General features: G+C 47.0%; 1 protein-coding gene across 9 annotated transcripts in view; it reads right to left on the bottom strand.

Annotated features, from left to right (window-relative positions):
• RALGAPA2 (Ral GTPase activating protein catalytic subunit alpha 2) overlaps positions 1-24,889 on the bottom strand; it is a 270,104-nt gene that overhangs the window by 21,330 nt on the left and 223,885 nt on the right. For 7 of the 9 annotated variants that reach the window (XM_055430686.2, XM_088844026.1, XM_055430678.2 and 4 more), the window contains one exon: positions 37-158. The exons of the other annotated variants lie outside the window; for them this stretch is intronic. In XM_055430686.2, the coding sequence (XP_055286661.2) occupies positions 37-158 (122 nt within the window). The remainder of the gene's footprint in view (positions 1-36; positions 159-24,889) is intronic. 9 annotated transcript variants of the gene reach the window in all.

Genomic DNA, 24,889 nt, shown 5'->3' with positions numbered 1-24,889 from the left:
CTTGGGCAGACCTTGGGGGGTAATGTGGCCACTCACCAGTTCCGCTGACCGAGTAGCTGGGAGATGGACAGAAAACCTGGGCTGTGAAATCCTCAAATGTCATGACTTCACGGTGGTTTTGAATTATTGCTTCCAGATAGAGAGCTCTCTCCTCGTAGCTGCAGGCGCCGGTTAAGGAAACAAGTGTCCACGCAGAATGAAATGCAGAGCAGTGACAGAGCAGCAACAGAGCAGCGACTTTGTTTTAAACACAATCACACACCTTTTACACTTGGACGGGGAATGGGTACCTTGCAAGTGCATAAGCATCCTATTGGAGAATTAAAATAGGAGTCATAATTCATGAGAACATTCCGATTTCGGAAGCCTGCGTTTCTCTTAGACTTCAACTGCACCCAAACTAGTATTGCTGAAAAAATATGTAAACTGATAGTCACAGAATCAGAGCAAAAGGCCATCAACTTGATAGGAACAAAAAAAAGAGAGATGTGGATGACGGCCGCATGCCTTTCCATCCATGACCACAGGACAATGCTGGATCGCCCTTTCTGAGTTCCCCGGATGAGATGTTTTTCTCAGCCTACTGATAACGTGAATTGATACTCCGATACTTTAAGTGAGAACCGGTGATGCACACTTGAAAAAATAAGACCACTGGGAAGAGGGAAGGCTAGGAAGGTCTGCTTTGAAGGGCCCCAGAATCTCAGGCTGAGGTAGGCCATGAGCATTAGAAAGTTATTAGTTATTAGAAAGAACTAATATCAAATATTAGTTCTAAATAACTAAATAATATTAGTTATTAGAAAGAACTAATAACTGGGAGAATCTACCAGGAAGCATACAATACAATATTAAAATAAAAAGACTATTGGCTTTTAATTAAAAATGCAGCCCTGGAACACACACATTCAAATGTGTAATCAAAAACCAGTCACCAATAAAACTTACAAGCGTAACACGTTGAAGCAACTTTCCAGCTGTCTCAATAGGACCCCTGCGTGCGGCAGCCTTTCATGGGGCAGAAAGCAAATCTTCCCCTTTTGTGTGTGGCTTCTGTTTCCTCGGAAGGTGAATCATGCCTTCCAATAACAGGATAACGTCAGGACAATTCGGCAGTGGATGGAGGCAATGCACGGAGGACTCTATGAGTTAGCACTCGGGGGACTCGGCGTGCTCGCTCGTCCCCCTGCTTCCCCATGATCGACACAGAAGTTAAGGGATGTGGTTTAGTCATTCTGAAAACAGTGCTAATTCTGCAGGAACACAGGGAATGTGGGTTACCACCTGTTTATTATCTGCAGCTCCAGAAAGGCCAGAGTAATTCTAGCATTTCTCACTGAATTTTAAAACTATCTTTTCAAAATGGCCTCTTTTAATAATGCAAGTTGGGGGAAAATTATGCCCTACCAAATAGCTGTTCAATAGGCATGTGTTTTGAAAGAGGAGAGTTTTTTCCTACTCTCTTCTGGCAAAGGATGCTCACGCGTTTTCCTGCAAGGGGTCCTGCTCCTACTCCTTTAATTACATTCAGGGAAAGGTTTTCAGCCCACGAGAAGCCCAGAGGCTTTCTGGGGCTGGCGGTGCAACACAGAACCATGGACTCTCGGTGCCTAGCTGCACTGAAATTTAAATAAATTAAAAAATGAAGAAATAAGAAAAAGGGTTCTTGTGTGTCACGTGCCGCATTTCAAGCACACAGAGCCTGGACTGTGCAGACACAGGGGACATGCCCATCACCAGGGAAAGCTCTCCTGGGCCGGCCCCTTCCAGAATCGCCCTTCAGGCTGGCTCTGGGCAACTTTTCAAAAGGAACAGGAGTTTCAAGACAATGATGGATGACGGTTTGCAGGACGGTGGTCGCAGCAGCCTGAGGCCTGGGCCGCGGGAGTCTGCACTCCGGCTGAACTCCGGGTGACTCGCCTTCCTGGACAGGCTGCCAAGCATTGCGGCGCGGGCACCAGGGCCTGGGGGACCCACTAATGCCGTTCACGTCTCATTATGAACATGCGTCTTTCGCACAGCGCTCGGCTGTTACCGAGCGTGGCCCTCTGAGCTGCTGGGCCACGAACAGCAGGACGCTGGGCCTGGGCGGCCGGCTGGCGGACAGGCACTGTGACACTGAGCTGGCACGTGCGGGCCCAGCAGGGGCCGAGCGAGGCGTGACAAATGACTCAAAGGGCTGAGCTCCACTTGCGGCTGACGACCACCTGAGCCTGGGGCCCCATCGACGCCCCTTCCCTGCTCGCGGCCTCTGTGGTCCCGTCCTGCTGGGTCCTGAGGCCCGGACTGCGTCCGGAACCCCCTGCACACGGGGCTTGGACGTGAGGACACACCGGGCTAGAGACACGATGGAGGTCACACGCCTAGAGGGGCAGCCCTGATGCTGACCGAGCTCACCGGTCAGCGCAGAGGACTGCCGTGTATGCCACCCACTATGGTTACCCGCCGGGTGGCCGGCAGCCTTGTCCTGAGTGATTGACGCTCTCCTGCTGTCATGAGCTTGTCTCTGTCAAGGCTGAGTGATCTGGGCTCCTAAGAGCACCTCCATCCAGCACAGGACTCCCAGAGCGAAATAATCCAGCTTTGAGGTTCTTGGGTACAGTAAATACAAGAGTAAATGTAAATATAATATAAATTGAACAGTCACTCAGTCATATCCGACTCTTTGTGACTCCATGAACTGTGGCCCGCCAGGCTCCTCTGTCCATAGGATTCTCAGGCAAGAATACCAGAGTGGGTAACCACTCACTTCTCCAGGGGATCTTTCTGACCCAGGATGGAACCTGGGTCTCCTGCACTGCAGGCAGATTCTTCACCATCTGAGCCACTAGGGATGCCAAAGGCCTCAATAGAGGCACCGTAGTAGATGGGGCGCAAAGGTGTGTCCAGCACGGGGCCCTGGAGCAGGAAGGTTTGCTTCCTAGAAGGTTCTCTGCTATCATGAGAGCAGACACTCCCCAACCCAGGCTGGGCTACACTGAACTGAATTGGGTGCCGTAATTCAGACAAACACCGACCAGTGGTGCGGTGAGACCAGAAGATCGTCAAGTACATTTTCATTTGAGGCCCAAGCCAGGACATGTACACACCATGACAAAGAGAAGACAGACACCACCCCAAGCCTGGCACCATTTAGAAACAGTGGAATACCAGACCACCTGACCTGCCTCTTGAGAAACCTGTACGTAGGTCAGGAAGCAACAGTTAGAACTGGACATGGAACAACAGACTGGTTCCAAAGAGGAAAAGGAGTACGTCAAGGCTGTATATTGTCACCCTGCTTATTTAACTTATATGCAGAGTACATCATGAGGAACGCTGGGCTGGCAGAAGCACAAGCTGGAATCAAGATTGCCGGGAGAAATATCAATAACCTCAGATATGCAGATGACACCACCCTTATGGCAGAAAGTGAAGAAGAACTAAAGAGCCTCTTAATGAAAGTGAAAGAGGACGGTGAAAAAGTTGGCTTAAAGTTCAACATTCAGAAAACTAAGATCATGGCATCTGGTCCCATCATCAGTTCATGGCAAATAGATGGGGAAACAGTGGAAACAGCTCCAAAATCACTGCAGATGGTGACTGCAGCTATGAAATTAAAAGACGCTTACTCCTTGGAAGGAAAGTTATGACCAACCTAGATAGCATATTAAAAAGCAGAGACATTACTTTGCCAACGAAGGTCCGTCTAGTCAAGGCTATGGTTTTTCCAGTAGTCAGGTATGGATGTGTGAGTTGGACTATAAAGAAAGCTGAGCACTGAAGAATTGATGCTTTTGAACTGTGGTGTTGGAGAAGACTCTTGAGAGTCCCTTGGACTGCAAGGAGATCCAACCAGTCCATCCTAAAGAAGATCAGTCCTGGGTGTTCATTGGAAGGACTGATGTTGAAGCTGAAACTCGAAAACTTTGGCCACCTGATGCCAAGAGCTGACTCATTAGAAAAGACCCTGATGCTGGGAAAGATTGAGGGCAAGAGGAGAAGGGGACGACAGAGGATGAGATGGTTGGATGGCATCACCGACTCAATGGACTGAGTTTGGGTAAACTCCAGGAGTTGGTGATGGACAGGGAGGCCTGGTGTGCTGCAGTTCATTGGGTTGCAAAGAGTAGGACATGACTGAGCGACGGAACTGAACTGAACTGAAGGAGCTCACACGTGCCAAGAATCTTCTTTTTTAATTTTTTAAGTAGCTTTAAAAAATGTAGCTGTGGAATCTTTGCTGAATTTGTTAAGAAGTACTAGCCAGGGCCACTGACTAAATGCAGTGTCTTGGGACATTTTCATACCTAACATCCTTAGGACTTCAATGCTGGCTGCTTTCTATTCAAAAAGGCATTTATAATTTAGACATCAAAGATTTGTAATTTGAATGTAATTAGTAATTTGAATATTCTTTGAATTGGGTACTCAAGGGGAAATTTTTTCTTTAAAAACTGCTTTGCCATGTGTGGTATTTATAAGGTGTAAGCCATGTTAAGATATGAACTGAAGGCTGAAGTAATTCCAGGCAGTGGGTGATCAGTAACCTTTGACCAGAGGAAGCATGTGGCTATGGAGACACCTGGTCACACAGCCAATATCTGTTTCAATGCCAGCTTTTGCCCTCTGGCTCTCAAGAAGTCCACTGATGTGAAATTGACATTCTGTCCTGAATTACTATCTCATTAAATACCACACAAGGCAAAGCAGTTTTTAAAGAAAAAATTTCCCCTTGAGTACCCAATTCAAGGAACATTCAAATTACTAACTAGAAACTCATCTTGGTTTCTGCCTAGTTTTGAGTCTTTTAGTTGACCTACTACTCTGTCTACTCAGTATTCCTTCACTTGCATAAAGAAGTAATCAGAGTAAACTCTGGGGTTTACTGGTTACATATGTCTTCACTGGTTACACTTTCTCAAAAAACTCCAAGAGGGACTTCCCTGCCTTCCAGCGGTTAACACTTTACCATAGAATGCAGGGAGACATGGGTTCGGTCCCTGGTCTGGGAGCTAGGGTCCCACCTGCCTTGGGGCCAAAAAACTAAAACACAGAACAGAAGCAGTACTGTAACGAATTCAATCAAGACTTTAAAAATGGTTCATAACAACAACAATAACAAACAAAACCTCGAAGAGAACTTTCTGAAACCCTCAAGATAGACTCTGCTGGGTTGCAAGAGCTTCAGAATTCAAACCCGAACCCCAGGTTTACTCTGATTACTATTTGATGTTTAGCAGTGAAAGAAGCAGCATGACAATCGGAAAGGAGCGTGCTCTTCTCAGGAAGACTGGCCTGCATTTGAATTCAAGCCACCCCTCTTGTCCTGGGTCTAGGCCCCAACCTAGGCTGCCTTCTGTGCCTGGTGGAGATGGTGACATCAGCTCTCGGGGCTGTGGGAAGATCAGACAGAATCCTCGGAGGAAGCACTGACCAGGGTTCCAGTGCACAAGAGAAGCATCACGAATGTGGATTCCCTGTCCCTCCTCATCTCCAATGTGGACGTAAAGCCTTGTCTTCCAGAAAGAACACTGTGGATAATCGAAGGTGGTGGGGTGCTCTGTGTCCAGCTTTAGGCAACAGTCTCCTTTACACTGGACCCGCCTGAGCTAGGACAAGTCCTATGGTTTCCACGTTACTAATAGAGAAACAGATGCTCAGAGTTCAGGTGAGTTTTCTTGGGTCAGTTACTCAGGGGTGCAACTGGGACTTGAATCCTGGTCTTCTAACTTTACTACTTTCAGCTGATATCATAAATTCTGAAACACATGGGGTTAAGTTAAGTCCATGATCTTGTGCAAGGTTGGGATTTATTTATTCTCTGAATGAGACTTAAACATATATGGGTATAAAAAGTCAATCTACAACAGAAATCTGAGTGAACAGGTTTAAGCTGCAGACCTTGATGACTTTATGATGGTGGTGGTTTACTTGCTAAGTCGTGTCCGACTCTTGTGCCTCATGTACTGGAGCCCACCAGTTCTCCTCTGTCCATGGGATTTCCCAGACAAGAATACCGGAGTGGGTTGCCATTTCCTTCTCCAGGGGATATTCCTGGCCCAGAGAATTGAACCCAGGTCTCCTTCCTTGCAGGAGGATTCTTTACCACTGAGTCACCAGGGGAGCCCTGATGACTTTATAAATTCCTTAAATATAACAATGATTAAATTCTTTTTGCTTATTCAGGTCACAGGGACCCAGCGTGAAGAGGGGCTACCTTTGGGTCTGTGGCGGTGGGAGGAGCCCAAGATCTCTCCAGCCCCTGGGAGAACCACTGCTGGGGGTTCTGAAACAGAAAACAGCCAGGTCTACACTGTACTCCTGAGATCATGGCGGGGTGGGGTGGGAGGAGCCTGTGTGGAAGGGCCCCGAGGAAGGGAAACTGGTTAGAAAGCAGGAGGAGATGCAGGCCTCCAGAGAGCAGAGGTAGAGGGGAGGAAAGTGGGTTGCAGATGGCAGGATGCCTGGGGGGTGTGGGGGCGCCTGCTCTGGCCAGGCCCCAGGGTCACGCCTTAGGTGGCCTGGAGGGCAGTGCAGAAGCTGATGCAGAGAATGGAGAAGTGAAGGGAGCCTGAGGGGCCTGTGCAGGCTCAGGGGAACAGCCTTGGGGAGGAGGCTGCTGTTGTTGTGTAGCAGAGCTCTGGTGGGGGACGAAGAACAGCTCCGAGTTTCTGGCTTGGAGAAGGTCCTGGAGGAGACCTGGGAGGGATGCACACTGGGAACAACCCCCTGTCCACTTTAGGGGGAGAACAGAAGCAGAGGGCAGGACAAGCCCTGGACCATGTGTTTCTGGAGGGCGGGGCCTCCGTTAATGTCTCACGTCTGCTTCCTTAACCTCTTCTCTGGTTGGTACCTGCCGCTGGGGCCAGAGGGATGCTCCATAGGTGGGCTGGGCTGGCATTTGATAATCCGTAATAAATGGATGTAATTCCATAATAAATCAAGACAGGAGCAGATGCTCGTAACAGCCTAAAGCCATGCATCACTTTTACAAAGATTTTGTTTGTCTTTCAAATATAATGCAAATTTAAACTCTAGGACTGTTTAAGACTCCAAATAAATGAATCATTCAAAGTAAATGTCACCGCCTGGAAACGGATAAAGAGGACAACTTCACTGAACAATGTAACCAAAGAGATAGATGTTTGGGAAAAGGAAATTAAACACGTAAGATATTAGATTAGTTTTCAGACTCTAATGGTACACTCCTGGAGAGGAGGAACCAGTGCACCACTGCTAAGAAAGGAGAAGAGACCCATGTAACCAAGTTTAAGAATAATTCGCAGGAAATGACTAGAGTAAATAGAAATGGGGGAAAACAGATTTTTTTTCAGGCTATTAAATTACAGACTTTAGGAGAAGGTCTGTTCTCATGGGTAGGAAGGTCTCACTCTCAGGGTCCGAGGCGCTCCGAGGGTTTGAGGATTGATCTACAGTTTGATTGGAAATGTTCACGTTGGCTCTTCACAGGGACTGATGTGTGAGGAGCACATCCTCAATCATGGCTTTTCCATTTCCATCCTCCCCAGCTCCCTCTCACCTTCCATAAATCACCAGGCAAGAAAGGGCCCCGTAACACACACGTCCCTCCAAGCCTCACATCAGTAAAAACCTAAGTGATGAGAAAATCACATCCAGAGGCCACAATGTTGAGTGAGTGAGCAGAGACCCCACTGGCTACCTTGCTGATGCAACAATCCAAGAAGTGACAGATCAATGTGGACCACAGTCTGCCAGACCGATGCCAGTAACTCAGTTTCTGGGAGGAAGGGAGTCAACGTCACCAGCACTGTCTCTCTTTCAGATTTTCATTCATCCCAGAGAGCTGACAAGCATGCTCTCAACGGCAGTTATAGAAACGACTGCTGGTGACAATTTGTAGGCGTTAAACATCGACGAAGTTACAACTGAACAAAACACAGAAATGTTTTCTGAAGGTCTTGAATTTTCTTTGTGGCAAGGAATAAAAAAGGGTCAACAATTAAATAGCAGTGTACCTGGATTTTAAATGCTGATTGTAAGAGGCAAATTATTATTAAATAATATACGTGACAGGTTTTAGTGCAACGTGATTTGAACTGAACCATCCAGTACTTAGTCCCCAACCACTCTCGCTTTGGAGAACAAAGCCAATTCATGTGACCTATGGATTGGTTTTTATCCAGGTTGCTTCTAAAAATAAAATAGATTTGTGATGATACATGATAGATAAGAGAACAAAATCAAAAAGGACAAAAAAGTCTTCTTTGGCAGAAGTTCTAAGTCTCCTGAAATATTCTCAACTGTTGCTCCTCACCAACCCAGTGGGCCCAGATGAAGTCAGGATGGGCTTAGAAAGAATTAAATTTTCCAGTCCTAGCACTTCCTTGAGGTCCAGTGGTTAAGAATATGGCTGCCAATGCAGGGGACACGGGTTTGATCCCTGGTCGGGGAAGATCCCACATTCCATGGAACAACTAAGCCCGTGGGCCACAACAACTGAGCCTGTGTTCTAGAGCCCTGGAGTGGCAACTACTGAAGCCCGAGTGCCTGTACAACAACACACACTCCACAATAAGAAGCCACAATGAGAAGCCAGCACACCACAACTAGAGAGCAGCCCTCGCTTGCCACAGCTAGAGAAAGCAAGCCTGCAATGAAAAGAGCAATGGAAAGCCCAAGCAGTCACAAATAAATTAAAATTATTTTTTAAATTAAAAGTATTTGTCCCAAGTATTTGCACCAAACTCTGTACAGATTTTCTTGATTTTTTTTCCCCATTTCTGAAAACAATTTTGAGGGGAAATACTCCTTTTTATGATGTTTAAAAACTTTGAGCTGTATTTCAAAATGATAAACAAGACTGTATCTGCAAACAGAAAATAGTATTTCTTTATTTTCGTAAAATAATGATAGCTTAATGTTATCTGAGTTTTCTAGAAAGATACTCATCTTAACACCAAATTATCAAATGACAAGAAGAAACTCCAAGAAAAGTTAGGGGTTTACCAGATGCAAGTGACCTGGAGACTAGGACAGCTGTCCCTATAAGGGGGACTAAGTGGCCCCCAGGGCCCATTCAGACCCGGTTATAGGGGGTAAGATAGGGTGTCATTCAGAGCACACCTGATGACCACAGCTGCTGACCTGCGCTTGAAACCTGAGTCAGCCACAGACTTATCAGTCAGTGAAAAAAATACCGCCCCAGTGATCGAAACCTAACCGGAAATTTGGGGGAATTCTGATAACACAAAGCTCCTCCGTGCGTGATCAGCGGCAGCAAAACTAGGTTTGCCTCACAATGTTTAAGCGACTGAGTTCCAGCAATTAGAGACAGTGCGTGATGCCAACGGCTTGCGGAGGCCACGCTGAGTGGGCATGAGGGTTGAGCTGTCCTGCGATGGGTCCAGGCAGGGTGGGCGCAGACAGCCCTTTGAAGACCTGCTCCGTCTGTGGGTACGGCTGGGCATGTCAATAGATCTGGGCCCTGCACTAACCAGAGGGGCCAGAGAAGCCCAGAGAACTCCAGCTTCTTTTGTGCTGTGACCAGGAAAGAGATTTTGAGCAATTGGTAGGCAAAAAGCATCTCTTTTACTCTTTTTACACTTGTCTTAGAATTATGATCAGAGTCAGGTTAAAAACAAAGTGATGATCAAGAAGCACATGGAGTCAATGTAGTGGGAAATGGTTATGTTTTGCTTTCAAGGTTGATCACAGAATTCCCAGGGCCTGCTAGAATGACTCTGGTTTCACAGGGACTTGACATGTGGTTCTATGCCCTCTGCTCATCTTAGTTCTAGGCTGTGCAGATAAACAAAAAATACCTACACACAGTTCTGTTACAAGCGATTTGTCTGGAAGTGGACCGCGTCCTCCAACAAAAGGAGGAAAAAGCATTTCTCCACAAGGAAAGTGTGAGTTCCCCCAACACAGGCTCTGTGTAGACAGTGATCGAGTGCTTTGTGGAATCTGGCGCTGTGCGAGGCCTTTCAGAAGCTGAAACAACTCTACGTATCTCACTTAGCCTCACAACTCTACGTATGGTCTGCACTGTTTCTCTCTTTACACACAGGAGCAGCCTGGCAGAGGGAAGGGAGTGTCTGGCTCCAGACCCTGAGATGGTAAATGCCAGGACCTCAACCCTAATCCCAGCGTCTGGATCCCAACCCTAGCAGCCTGACTTAGAGCCCCAGCTCCAGCCACGGCCCTGCCTCTTGACATTAGAATTCTCCCCTGAAGGGAAAGGACTGGAGTAGCCACAGCTAACAGAAGGCCTGGTTCGATCTACTCAGTGATGTTTTTATAGAAACCTGAAGGACAACAGAGTCAACATCTACACTACATGTTATTAGATCCCTTTGAGCACCTAGAAACTTCCCATTTTTAAAGAGTAATGCAGGAGGAAATAAAGAAACAAGACCGTCCCGGTGGGAACAAACATCAGAATAAGAAAGATCTCTCAACAATAACATGTGCTTTAAAAAGATGTGCAGATGAAAAATGATGGGTATTTACACCTTGATGTTATGTAGTTTTATATCCTAGGATTATTCTATTTTATGCTTTAAATGAGAACTGTCAGCTTTCATAGTTTTATACACAAAACTCCCTGTCACGGAGTCTGTTCATTCTAACTAAAATACATTCATCACGTTACATGCAGAAACAACCCCAGAACGCCGCTGAAGATAAAATTCCCAACTCACACAATTCTCTGGGACTTTCCACAGTTGAGCCTCATAGAGTCACTCAATATCATCTTCGTGACTAAAAATAAAACTGCAGTATCACTTAAAATTATAATCAAATCACTCTCTTGCAAATTAAGACACTTACTCTTGGAAAAATAACAAAATTGAATTAGGTGTGTCTTTTTCTTGATAGATCAAAAGCAACTCCATTAAGCCAGCGGTTTTATATTAATGGCATTAGACATGGCCCAGATGAGGAAAATGTCCTTTGGAGCCATTTTGTACTTTATTTAAAGAGAGAAGGAGCTGTCCCTCAGAATTCAAAGGTGAAGCAGATTGTATCTCAGGTCCCTGGACCAGGACAACACAACCTCTGTGAGGCAGCCATGCAGAGCAGACAGTCTAGCTCTGTCTTCCTTCAATTTCTTATTTCTTCCAATTATTATGCCTGCCACTCACCAACCCATCCGTTCATTCATCATCCATCCACCCACTCACCCATCTATCCACTCATCCCCCCATGCACCCATACAACCCCCCACCCATCCACCCAGCTATCCATCCATCCACCTGACATTTACTGAGTGCCTCCTCTGTATCCATTATTCTTCCTTCAGCTATTAGAAAAGCACTTCCTTGCTACTCAACTCTCTTTTAAGTCCTGGCTTCGACAATACCTGACCATCACACTGAGTGTTCCATTATTCTGGGGGGATTCTAAAACACATCGCGGTGAGGTTATAGCATCATTAGCTTGAGTTCTGTTGGGATAAAAGTTCTCTCAGAAGAAAAGATACAATCTTTACATAACAAGTAAGAACAGCCTACCTGGCATTGGTATAGCACTTTTGGCAGCCATGAGCCCACTAGAAACTTCTGGAAACTTCCATCTACAGATGGTAAGGCAGAGAGCAGACATGCTTCTTCTGTGGCCATCCAGCTAGAAGCAAGCATGGGTTGAACTCAAGTCCAGGCCAGTCTGATTCCTGGTGCTGGTCTCTGCTTCTCTCTTACATTGTTTCAGTTTAGTATGAATATTAGTCAAGAGTTTGCAATGCTCATGCTAAGTCAGCTCACAAATACTGTTGTTTGGTGCTGATAGGAAGGTGAGAAGAGACAAATCAGAGCCTTCTCTCTGTCTCCAGAACCAAGAATGGCACAAAAAAAACTGGCAAGTTTTATAGCTAATCTGGCATAAGAGGTGACTCCTAGCTGAATTATTATCTGTACGACTGACTTAGGAAGCCAGGATACAGAGTGATAAACTATATGAATTTATCCTTTCATTTAAGTGTCAGAGATTGGGAAATTTAAGTGAGCCTGTTTAAGCCAGATTGATCATACTGTGTTTATTTCTGTTCACGTATTGAACAACAGAACATTCTAAAGTTTTATTAACTAACTATTTGGGGTGGACATTTTTGTGCAGAGGATGGCTGAGCACTGTCAGGCAGGGATGATGAGGTCAGGGTGCTGGAAACAGCAGAGCTGACCACTGGCTGCTTCACAATTAAAACACTGAGCAGGGACTTCCCTGGTGGTCCAGTGGCCAAGACCTACCTCTGCTCCCAGTGCAGGTGGCCCCAGGTTTGATCCCTGGTCAGGGAACTAGATCTCACATCCTGCAACTAGGAGGTCTCCTGACGCAACTAAAGATCCTGCATGCTGAGACTGACACCTGGCACAACCCAATACATAAATATTAAAATACAAAAAAACACTGAGCAGCAAGAGAATGGATGGCTCTTCTTCAACTGCTGTTTTCCAAGGGTCATAAAGCTTCTTGGAAAATCCTAATTTTTAATTATGTGTCCACTTGGCGTCACTCAAAAACACTGCAGAGGGTAAAAGCCTCTGTGCAATGACTCTGAGGGAGAGAGAGATAAGAAATGCCAACCTGGTGTTCCCGCACCCTAGTGGCCAGTGCGGTCAAGGTCAGCCCTGCCTGGGATGCAGCTCTGCTGAGTGTGGCCTCGTCGCCTAGGCAAGTAGCCTGCCTCCTGGAATCTCAGTCCCTCATCTGGAAGAGGGGGCCTCATGGTGACCTGCAGGAGTACATGCCATGTGCGTGGAGTCGGGGTGGGCAGAGTACCTGCCCACGAGGCCACTCAGCCCCTGCAACATTCACGAGTGGAACCTACCAGGATGGCCAGCAAAGCAGGACTGGGGTGTGTGGAGCCCACTGTCTCAGAGCCAGGAGTGGAAGGCAGGACGGGCTTCGAGTTGTGGGCGGATCCACTTACTGCCTGCTGGAGGTCAGGCAACTGGCCTAGAGTCCTGGTCTTGCTGAGGGCAGAGGCAGTGGGTCTCCCCTCATCCTGGGCCTGAAATCGCTTCCTCTAACAGGCGAGGATATATTCCAGGGGACATGTTTTTCTTCATTAAAAACACAAACAGGAGGACCAGGAACTAAGAGAATAGTCATTTAAAAAAAAAAAGATGGATTTATTTATTGGTTGCTCTGGGTCTTCATTGCTGCATGCAGGCTTTCTCTAGTTGCAGTGAGTGAGAGCTACTCTCTCATTGCGGAACAAGGGCTCTAGGCAGGCGGGCTTCAGATGTTCTGCTGCATGAGCTTAGCTGCTCCACAACATGTGGAATCTTCCCAGACCAGGGATCGAACCCAGGTCCCTTGCATTGGCAGGTAGATTCTTAACCACTAGACAACCTGGGAAACCGGGGAATAGTCATTTCAATGAAGGAAAGTTGGGTCTCCCCTACAGTTGATCCTGAACCAGATCAAGTATGTTAGTTCTTTACTTCATAAACTGAGGTTTCTGATAATTTTCACTACAGAAGGAAATGCCTGGGTCATTTTCTATAGAGACAGCCCTATAGCAAATGTCCTCTTGAACCTGTTGTTGAGGGATTGCCTGGGCTCACCAGTGGTGACAATTAATTAGCTGCCTGGTGTCACAAGCCAGGTGATCATTTCAGTCGCTCAGTCGTATCTGACTCATTGCAACCCCATGAATCACAGCACACCAGGCCTCCCTGTCCATCACCAACTCCCGGAGTTCACTTAAACTCATGTCCATCGAATCAGTGATGCCATCCAGCCATCTCATTCTCTGTCGTCCCCGTCTCCTCCCACCCCCAATCCCTCCTAGCATCAGACTCTTTTCCAGTGAGTCAACTCGCTGCATGAGGTGGCCAAAGTATTGGAGTTTCAGCTTTAGCATCAGTCCTTCCAATGAACACCCAGGATTGATCTCCCTTAGAATGGACTGGTTGGATCTCCTTGCAGTCCAAGGGACTCTCAAGAGTCTTCTCCAGCACCACAGTTCAAAAGCATCAATTCTTCGGCAATCAGCTTTCTTCACAGTCCAACTCTCACATCCATACATGACCACGGGAAAAACCATAGCCTTGACTAGATGGACCTTGGTTGGCAAAGTAATGTCTCTGCTTTTTAATATGCTATCTAGGTTGGTCATAACTTTCCTTCCAAGGAGTAAGCATCTTTTAATTTCATGGCTGCAATCAGCATCTGAAGTAATTTTGGAGCCCCCAAAAATAAAGTCTGACACTGTTTCCACTGTTTCCCCATCTATTTCTCATGAAGTGATGGGACCAGATGCCATGGTGATCAAGTGGGACAAAAACTAGAGGAAGGGTCAAAAGTTACCCTGCGGTGGTCCTCTGGGCTTTGTGACAATGCTAATCTTATTAAAGGTGAGCGATGCCACCTAATAAGGTTTACCTTTGAGCTTTTGGAAGGAAAAATTAAAAGGCATCTACCTGGACTTTTTAATCATTTAGCAAGGCCATCCAATTACCTTGATTGGAAAGAACTAAAAAATAAAGACCACAGTAAATCCTGTTGTTGATAATTTTATATATAGTGGCATGCATTCATGGGCTTCCCAGGTGGTGAAAGTGGTAAAGAACCTGCCTGCCAATGCAGGGGACACAAGAGAACCAGGTTCGATCCCTGGGTTGGGAAGATCTCCTGGAGTAGGAACTCCCTTCAGTATCCAGTGTGCATTCATTAACCCCATACTCCTAACTCCACTCCTCTTCCCCTTTGGTAACTATGTTTGTTTTCTATGTCTGTGAGTCTGTTTTTGCTTTATATATAAGTTCATTTGTACTAATTTTTTTTGTACTGATGCAAAGGATTGACTCATTAGAAAAGACCCTGATGCTGGGAAAGATTGAAGACAGGAAGAGAAGGGGGCAACAGAGGATGAGATGGTTGGATGGCACCACCGACTCAATGGACATCAGTTTGAGCAAGCTCCAGGGGTTGGTGATCAACAGGGAAGCCTGGAGTACTGCAGTCCATGGGGTCACAAAGAGTCAGACATGACTCAGTGACTGAACTGTACTATTTTTTAGATTCCACATATAAGTGAGATCATATAATATTTGTCTTCCTCTGGCTGACTTACTTCACTTAGTATGACAATCTCTAGGTCCATCCATGCTGCTGCAAATGACATTATTTCATTCTTTTTAATGGCTGAGTAATATTCCACTGTGTATATGATATATATATATATATACATGGGCTTCCCTGGTGGCTCAGAGGTTAAAGCATCTGCCTCCAATGCAGGAGACCTGGGTTCGATCCCTGGGTCGGGAAGATCCCCTGGAGAAGGAAACGGTAACCCACTCCAGTATTCTTGCCTGGAGAATCCCATGGACGGAGAAGCCTGGTAGGCTACAGTCCATGGGGTTGCAAAGAGTCGGACACGACTGATCGACAGAACAGACAGAACAGATATATATACATACACACATCACATCTTTTACTGTATAGCACAGAGAACTATATTGGATATCCTGTAATAGACTACAATGGAAAAGAAAAAAAATAGATATATACAAATATATATATATAGTATAAACAAATTACTTTGCTGTACACCTGAAACTAACACAATATTGTTAATCAATTATACTTCAGTAAAAAACTAAAAACTAAAAATAAAATAATAAGACCAAAATAAAGGCCACAGCGTATCTTTTGAAGACAGTTACGTGAAGTTAATTACTTAAGGGAAACCAGTTGACTAATTCAATGCCAGGAACACAGATTCTGCATGTTGTTGTATGCACACAGGAAGACAAGTAATTATGTTTTACTCAAAATTATTTTGAAAGAACAAATTCTGATCTCCCCCCAAACATCTCTGTCTCTGGCTTTTGTTGTTTTAAAACTAGCTGGCCTCCTTTTTTGGCCAGGGAGATTCATCATCATTGTTAAATGCATAAAGTCCTGAAATCACCCGTCTCAGAACTGCCCATGTGAGAAGCCAGCTATTCTCTATTGGCCTCTGCATCAGGGCAGGATCCCATTCCCTGGGGCCCACATCTGGCTGGTTACTGTGCCTCCCACATCTCCTAGATGGATCCCGCCCACACTAAAATTTTAAGAAAGATCATTCAAATTTAGGGACAATCCATTAGCCATTTTCAGTTCATGCCACAAACGCAAACATTTTTATCCATCTATCCATCCGCACATATGTCCATATGCAAGCATGATTATTAATCCTACTATGTGCCAATCATGAGCAAAGATTATAAGAATAATCCTTGGAAAATTCTAGGAAGAAAAGGTATTGTGATTTTCATTTTAAAGCTGAAGAAACTGAGTCTCTAGTAAGTTAAGTATGGATGAACATTGGTAATTTCATAGTTCAACGTAATAATCTGCCCAGAAATGGTGGGGGGTTGGGGGGAGTACTGCATTACTTCCAGAAAATATTTGGGGAACGGTGGAAGAGACTAGGAGAGGGATCTAAACCCAGCCTGGGCTGTGGTGTTTGGAGAGGCCGGGCCATGCACCTCCAGGGGCCACTCAACTGTGAGAAATCAGGAATAAGCCCTTTGACATAAGGAATAAACACAGATGCAATTTAAAAATGTAGTCTATTTCTGAAAAACTGGACCACCAACAGTTTAACTTATATCACAAGACTGAAGTATTTCTCTGATGAGGTCTAACAATTGTGAATACTCATGCGTCAGCCTGCTCAGCTCCTTTAAAGCAAGCTCTCCTAATTAACCTCATCATTAATGTGTCCTTACTTCAGTCTGGCTGGAATCATCCACTTAAAGGACCACCGAGGTTGCCTGTCAGGTTTCCCAGCCTGGGATGTTTTCTTGAGAACGCAGATCACATTCATAGAGTCACTCAGTCATGTCCGACTCTTTGCGAACCCCATGGACTGTAGTCCGCCAGGCTCCCCTGTCCATGAGGATTCTCCAGGTAAGAATACTGGAGTGGGTCGCCATGCCCTCCCAAGCTGGGAGCCTTGGCTTCAGAGCATCACTGATAAGGGCTAAGATGGCTTAGAAATGCAGTTCCCAGCAGTGGAATCCTCATGCTTTCGAGAACAGAACAGAATGTAGATCAAACAAGAAATACAATATTCTGTAATGCGTATTTCAGGTAGCGAAGAAAAGCCGAAGAGAAAAGTAGATAAAAGATTTTGATGACATTTTTGCAACATCCTAAGCCCTCGGTTTTAACCATAGCTTCTGAGACACAGCCGCGGAGCATCCGCAGTGGGAGGAAGCGAGGAGGAATCTGAGGAGTGGGGACACATGGGATGGCCGTGCCTTGGTGTCCAAGGAAAGCCCTCGGCCTCAGGCATTTGACAGGTCAGGCAACGAGGAGTGAGGTGTACATTAAGCGCAAGAAAAGCAAAAGGTAAAGCAACTTTTAACAACATGATTAGCCACTCCCCCCTCCCCCACCCCCCACACATGCACCCCTTCCCCACACACTGGCCTTCCCCAGGGCTTCGACAGGGAGAAGCATCTGCAGCTGCTTTTGGGGAAGCTGCTGTGTTGAGACTGACAGCTAAGGCGCCTGGGCTCTGAAAGCAGCAGGTCCAAAGCCAGAGTAGATGGGGAAGGGTAAGAGCATCTTTGACATGAGCATATGCTCTCTGCCCCTCTAAGCTCTGCAGGCTCTGCTCCAGGGACACCCTGAAACTGCAGAGGGCAAGTCAAGGATGCCCCAAAGCTGGAACAAAGGGATGCTTCTTGCCAAACACTCAGAAGTGAAGACAAGGGAAGGGAAGGACCTCTCCCCGCTGGGGCACGCTCAGTTTCAAGCGAAGCACCAGCATCTTTCATCCCTTTGAGTCAAGAGAACTGTATCTAAATTCCTTCTAGAGAGAGGCACTCAGAGTGAACTCAGGACACACACACAGGACTGTCTATAAAACATAAAAAACAAGGACCTGCTGTATAGCATGGGAAGCTATCGGTATACATAGTAGTGTGTGTCTGTCCTATTGAATGTATTAAATATTTTATAATAACCTACAATGGAAAAGAATCTGAAAAACATGTATGTGTAACTTATTGAATCACTTTACTGTACACTTGAAACACTGTAGATCAACTATACTTCAATTTTAAAAATTAATAAATTAGGAATGCCTACACAAGGTAGTCTTAGGTGTTCCACCCTGATGCTCTGAAACCAACAGGACGTCTCAGGGAGGTGGCTCCCTTGGGGAGTCTCCACCTACTAGTCCCAGGATGCAATGTGCCCCAACACTCCAGGTGTAAGAGGCTCACTTGATACCAGGAGCAGCAGACTCCGAGGCCCTTGTCCATGCAGGTGGCCCTGCCCAGCACCCTGCCTGCCTGCGCCAGGTGCCACACACCTGTGAGATGCTCTCCCTCCTGGTGGACTTGCCCAGCTCTCAGCTCAGCCCCAGGTGGGGGCACGGCCAGGGGAGGCAGCGGGAGGGAGAGGTGAACCAAGCAGAGATAGGAAACTTAATTCCACAATGGAGAGGTGTCGGAATGACTGTCAATTTATCAGATTCCATCATCCCTGAGCTGCGGAGGCAAAAGAGGGGCTCACAGTGGCTCCCACGGCTCCACCATAAGGGCATAAAATACACACAGATGCAGCTGACGTGGAGCCAAAAAGGAAGGAGGGTGAAGAATACACTCTGCAGTCAAATGCAAGTTCACTAAATGATATCTGAGAGAGGAGAGGGAATTGGGGCTGTCTTCTGACTATAAAGGTCACTGGGGCAGAACCAAGGATGCCCCTCCCAACTCAAGGGCATGGATGGGGAGGGCAGGGAGGTGAGGGGTGGGCATGGTTCTCAGCCAAGGAGTTGGGCCGGTGATGGGCTTGTGGGAGATGATCCTGGAAGGCGGGTGGTGAAACGAGAGGACCCTGTTCTCTCCGTTAGGGGAACGGGGGACCCAACGTAGGGACCAAGGCAAAGCTGCGTTCCACTCACTTTCCAGAGACTGTTCTAGCTTGACCGAGATTAAGACTAGACAGGATCAGTGAACGTTTTTGGAGATTCCAAGCTCCAAACTCTGTAGAATGAACCTAGAAATATTGTAGCTGCTGAAAACGGGGTGAGTAATGCATTGGGTTAAATCATGCAAAACTGCTGGCTTCTGACCTACAAAAGTGGCAATTTCCTGTGGTCCAGCCTGATTCAGAATCTCAGAGCACCGCGGGAAGCCCATGGCCTTTGACGCTCCCTCTCAGCTGGCGTGGCCACCTCTTCATTTTCAGGCCACAGGCCACTCGATCGCTAGGGAACGTGGTGGCCTCTAGCACATATCGCTCTCAGAGCCCTTCAAACAGACCCCCACAAGGAACCACAGGGCTACTGGAACCCTGTGGTGCCTTCCAGTTCGGCCCTCTCAATTCAAGGCCTTTACAGGCAGGCTTTACATGAGTTTTCTCAGAAGATGTCAGTGTATTTGTAAATACTCCTCCTGCTAAGCCAAACAACTGAATAAGATCCACCTTTTCCTTGCTAGAAGGTGTTGTTTATTCCTTCTCCCAAAGCAGTTCCAAACAGGATGGAAAACAGTCTGGTGGCTGAGGGACGAGGCAGACACAGATGCTGCAGCAATAAAAGAACGATGAGGCCCTTGTCCCTGCTGGGCAGCCAGGGTCAAGCCCGGCAAACAGGTACAGAAACAGCAGTGCGGGCAGGGAGGCGGACACAGGGATAGCTCTGAAAGGTGACAACGAGATGACATTGTGGACTTTGCCGCCATAAAACTGGAGGCGGAAGAACCATCTAAACAGAAGGAAGAAAGCCCTGGCCTTGTCAGGGCCAAGGGAGGTCCTAGTCCCCTAGGGGAGGACCTGGTCCCCTAGGCCAGGTCCTAGGGCAGGAGACGCTGAGCTCCAGTACCGGGAGGGCAGGGGCAGAGTTCTGTCTTGATGGCCCTGCCCCTCCTCCATCTTGCCAGGAGGTTGCGGCCTCAGAGCCTGTGCATCAGCTGGAGCTGGGCAGGGCCCTGCAGGCACCAGACCCCCAGGTAAGGGCTGAGGGTGAGGGTGGGGGGCTCCGAGATCTGATGTTGTGTGCCGGACCATGGCAAGTTCCTGTCCTTCCTGTGAAATGGGTGTATAACAGAACCCATCTATTAGTCCCTGTGTTAAAGATAATAGGTCTGATGAAATGTTTGCTAAACAAAGGCTATTCTCCAACAACTGGATCCATACCTGTTTCCTTTGTCCCTGCAGGGTACTTACATAAAGTGGGGCCTGGAGAATACAGCCTTTGAGAAGAAAGGTGTGATACGGAGTCATTTTCCATCAGAAAACACCCCATGAAAGGGCAGGAGAAACGGGATTACTTTTACGAAGCTAGCATCCACCACAGACCCTGCTGCACTGGTAGCTTGTACGACCATTGCACTGACCATTCTTTTTCACAGATGTGGCCAACTGAGGCCAGGACACGTGACCTGACATGGTTCAAGCCCCTCTCCTGATTTATAACTCAGAGGCCTGACTGCCCCTGGATTAAGAAACATAGAAAACACTGAAGAACGGACAGCTGTCCTTCTAGGCAGTCCTGGTGACTCTGTGTAACAATTAGGTGCACGCGGGCAGCCTAGATGCCTGATTGGAAACATTTTTCTTCTGTTTTCTAATGATGGAGACTGACCTGGGCGGGGGGATTAACCCACAGAAAAGCTACAGGCAACAGTTAAAATCCCTCTGAATCAACAGCCGCACAGAGCCATACAACACAGGTAATTTAATTTCATAAAAGGATCTTTCCAGAGTTTGCTTTTTTCCTCCCAGCCTATTGAAATGTACACACCACGAGTACAAAGTACAAGGCGCTGTCAGGCTGTAATTTGACTTCTGCACATATTTAACGTGCTGCTGGGGATGAACCATTTCATGGCTCCTGTGCTTTAGCGAATGAAACAAATCAATGTGTTAAGAGAGCGATTTTTTTCTCTTGCCATTTGGGGGAAGCGCTCTTTACTTTTCTACTAACATGAACTCAATGAACCGTTTCACATTCAAAACCCCCTAGAAAGGTCGTAATGCCTATTTCTTAATTAAATTTTTTGAAGTCCAATAAGGCTAATTTTCTTTTATACCTCCGCACAGGGAGCAGTGCTTTAGAGAAATGACTGAGAATAAACAACAGCACAGAGTGAAGACTGCTTCAGGTGGCTAAACACTGATACTTGTAGAGCTTTATGAAGGAAGATAAAGAGAAATGGCCAGCAGTTTATGAAGGATGATCAACAAGGCAGGAATTTGGGGTTGCCATGGAATTCAGGCAATAAAACTTCTCATATGGTGATGGCTGGGTATGAGGCTTGCAAACAGGCAGCGTCAACAAGCCAAACGTGAGACAAGAAGCAGGGGTCACTCAGGATGAAGGTTTCTCTCCAGAGTTTCTCCCACACGTCGATGCTGAAACTTGCCAGCCTGCGTTGAAAGCCTGAGGCTCCCTACGACGCAGAGACAGGTACCTGAGGCTCACTGCCGCCTCGTTCTCAATGGTCTGATTTTTTTTTTTCCCGTCCTAATTACAGCAGACAGTATTACAGCTTTGTCAGCGTTACCTGCTCTCAATAAAGGCGCTCTCGGGGCCCTGGTTGCCGAGCCGGGAAGAAAGCAGGCTCCCTGGCTGGCAGCAGTTTTGGACCCTCGCCCCCGGCCACACTGTGCAATCACGCTGTTTATTCCCCTGTAACAATCAGACGGAGCGGGCAGAGCACCTGGTCCTTGCGGCCGGCCCTTCCTTGGCAGCTGACGGGCAACCTCCCAGCCAGGTGGTCGAGCTTCAATGACATGAGCTAGCCATTCTAGGGTTAACGAGGACTCACTTTCTTCAGAACGCCCCGGGAAAATCAGTTATTCATAAAGGACACTATGCCTTTTGTTGCTCACTGAACAATGTTGCTGAAAACCCATTAAATTAAATTCTCTTTATTGGACTGAATAATGCAATAGCGATAGCCCCAGTGAGAAGTTTGCCCATTTATTTACCAAATTTCTGAATAATTTATACATGGGATCCTGGCTCTTTTTCACTGAGTGGCCAAATGCTTCTTTAGGATAGAACAGCATAGCCTTGCCTTCATTTTCATGTGGGTTAAGGCTCACTCGCAAATGAAAAACAAACAAAAGCAGAACGTAATTGAGTGGCCAGAGAATGAAGTCTCATTTTAACTGAGAATTCACATTCCAATTTTCTTTTGCAGGAGCACTTTCAAATATATTGGCATGAATTTACATCAGAGGCTGTTTCTTTCTTTTCTTTTGTTTTTGCTATGTCTCAGAGGATCACTGCTTTCATGATAGAAAATGAAGAGAAGGAAATAAGAGTAGGACTTGTGAAGGGTCGAGCATCTCTAAATTGGGGAAGGGCTTGGGTGGGAGGTGGTTCTGAGGAGCTGAGTGTGGGCAGAATTTGATGGTGACTTAGACATCCCCTCCGGCTCCACGTAGAGTTGCTCACAGAGGCCTCAGTGGGTGGCGGTGGGTCACGACGGGACTGTGGTAGAAAGGAGACAACTTCCCCCCTCCTCCTCCACTTACCCCCTTCAGGGGTTGACAAGGGGTCCCCCATGGGGCCCTCTCTTCCCCTCCTGAGAATGCGTGGTATCCCACAGTTAGATGTCCAGGCTGGCCTCACGGACTGAAAGTGCAAAGAAAGATTGAAGTGGAGGAAACATAAGGGAAACCAAGGGGCATATAGATCAAACCATCGCTTAAATAATGCTGTCCTAGGGATGCAACCTTCGCTGTTTGGGAGGCCGTTTTAAAACAAGATATAAATGCATTTTTCATTTGGAGGTAGGAGTAACAAAAATATCCACAAAAAGTTAGATTCTCCTAAAACACCTATTTGCCATCAAAAATAACATAAAGCTAAGCCAAGAAGAAAAAAGTCCTGTTGGATTTCACTTTCATTTAAGGAGAAAAACCCTGCCTTTTTTTTTCAGAGATGAAGATGGTCTGAACAAACTTAGAAAGACAGGCGTAGTTTTAGTTGATAAGACAAACTCAGAGTCCTTTGTGAGAGTATTTTTAGCAACTGGCGATGATACAGCTAGGAAGTTGAAGATGCGGGCGAGCACAGCGGTTAAGGGCGTAGATTCCTCTCTGCCGAAAGCCCAGAGGCTCAGCCAGGTGCCCCGGATTCTCTCCATGCCTGAGATTCCCTTGGAGTAGAACAGGCATCAAACCCACTACGAGTCAGGACCGACCAGGACGCTTATCACCAGGGTGAGTGCCCAGAAGATGCTTTTATGGGACCTGCCCAGCTCCCATCATCTCCACTTTACTCCCTCAGTCCTGGTCTGACCTGGGCTGCGAGCATGTGCTCCAGCCCCCAGGCCCCGTTATGCAACCACTTCACAGGTTTCCTCTGCAGTAAAACCTCTAAGGCAGAATCAAACTGGAATCCAGGCCCAGAACAAAGCCGGCGCCAAGCAGCAACTTTCTGTTATGTGGCTGATGAAATGCCGAGAGCCCGGGATTATAATCAGACGCTCAGAAATAAATGTTTTAGTTTTGTTTCCTGATCACTTTTGATAAGCGCTCTGGGCTTTGCCTTGGCATTTATCTTGCTGAGGCAGCCTGCCGTCTGGTCACAGTGTACGCGCTCTCGTGACATTATCTCTGAATTACGAGACCCACCTGGAACAAGGCCCCCACACAAAGGTATGAGGATGCGCTGGTGACAAGCGGACGCTCTTTTGCGGCTCAGAAACAAAGGCTGACACTTCTGCGTGAATAGACAGAAAGCACATCAAAGGCGGCCTTTTGTAGAGAAAAATTGCGTGATGCCCACTTTAATCTCTCTGAAAAATCTATGCACACACTGAACCCGATTTCATTTTTCACATAAATGCTGAGGCTTGATACAAGGACATCTTTTTCTTTACAGTTAAAAGACGAGGAGACAAAGACGTGCTAGCGTAGCCTTTGCACTTTCTAAAGCTGTTTCAATGGGCCAGGACACTTAACCACTGATACAAGGGCAGGGACTCCACAATAGCTTCATTTGAAGCGCCCTGACTAAAACCAGTCATTGTTATAGATTAAAGAAACGCATTAAGATCGACATTTTCCTTAAAGCTGCATAGTTTTTATACATTAACCCTTTGATCAATTAACAAAGGTCTGAGATGGTAAGATGCTAATAACACAAGGGCTTACACAAGTACAGTGGTCCAGGGATGTGATCTGAAGGGGATCAGATGCAGCTGTTCCTGGATGAGGAAGGCTGCAGAAGAGCACCTCTCCAGGCAGGGATGGGGAGGTAGTTCTCCAGCAAGTAGACACCTTGGATTGGACCTGAGGTCATCCAGGCTGTTATTTTTGGGGAGGTGGGGGGGGGACTATGGATGCCTCCCACTCTCCACCTTCCTCTCCTTGTATCTTTCGGTCCCTCTTCAGCCCTAGGTGCCCCAGAAGAGGGGCCCAAGTTCTGCAGCTGGTGCTGTTTGCCCTTCAGAGTTTTCGGCCAACATGCTGGTGGCCCCACCTTCGTCTTCCAGCTGGGCTGCTAGTTCTAGTTTTACATGGGACATGCTCTCGTGATGGGGGTCTCTGTGGTCACAATGCCCGTGCCCTGGGCCTACCCCTGCCATTCCTCCAGCTGTGTCCTCTTGAGGACGGCCTGTCTTCTCGTGAGGGAGCAGTGAACGCAGTGGTCCCACAGGAGGTGCTGATCATATCACACAGCACAAACTGAGCCCCAAGTCCCAGAGAGATGGGAGCTCCAGGCCACCACTCCTGGCTCTGAAAGAAACCGGGGAGCTTCCTGACTCCATCTCCCACGGGCAGCACAAGCCTTCTCTCCCATCCCTTGGGCATCCATGACTCCGTGATAGTCAGGGCGCTGCCAGTGCATCAGAATCGCCTGGTGACTGATCGGTATGGATTAATCCCCACTCCCAACTCGGGCTTCCTCAGTGGCTTAGTGGTAAAGAATCCACCTGCAAAGCGGGAGACA

Source organism: Moschus berezovskii, chromosome 15, assembly GCF_049115385.1.
Source record: "Moschus berezovskii isolate FMDL1 chromosome 15, NW_MosBer_1.0, whole genome shotgun sequence".
NCBI lineage: Eukaryota > Metazoa > Chordata > Mammalia > Artiodactyla > Moschidae > Moschus > Moschus berezovskii.
This window is presented reverse-complemented; position numbering and strand designations above follow the sequence as displayed.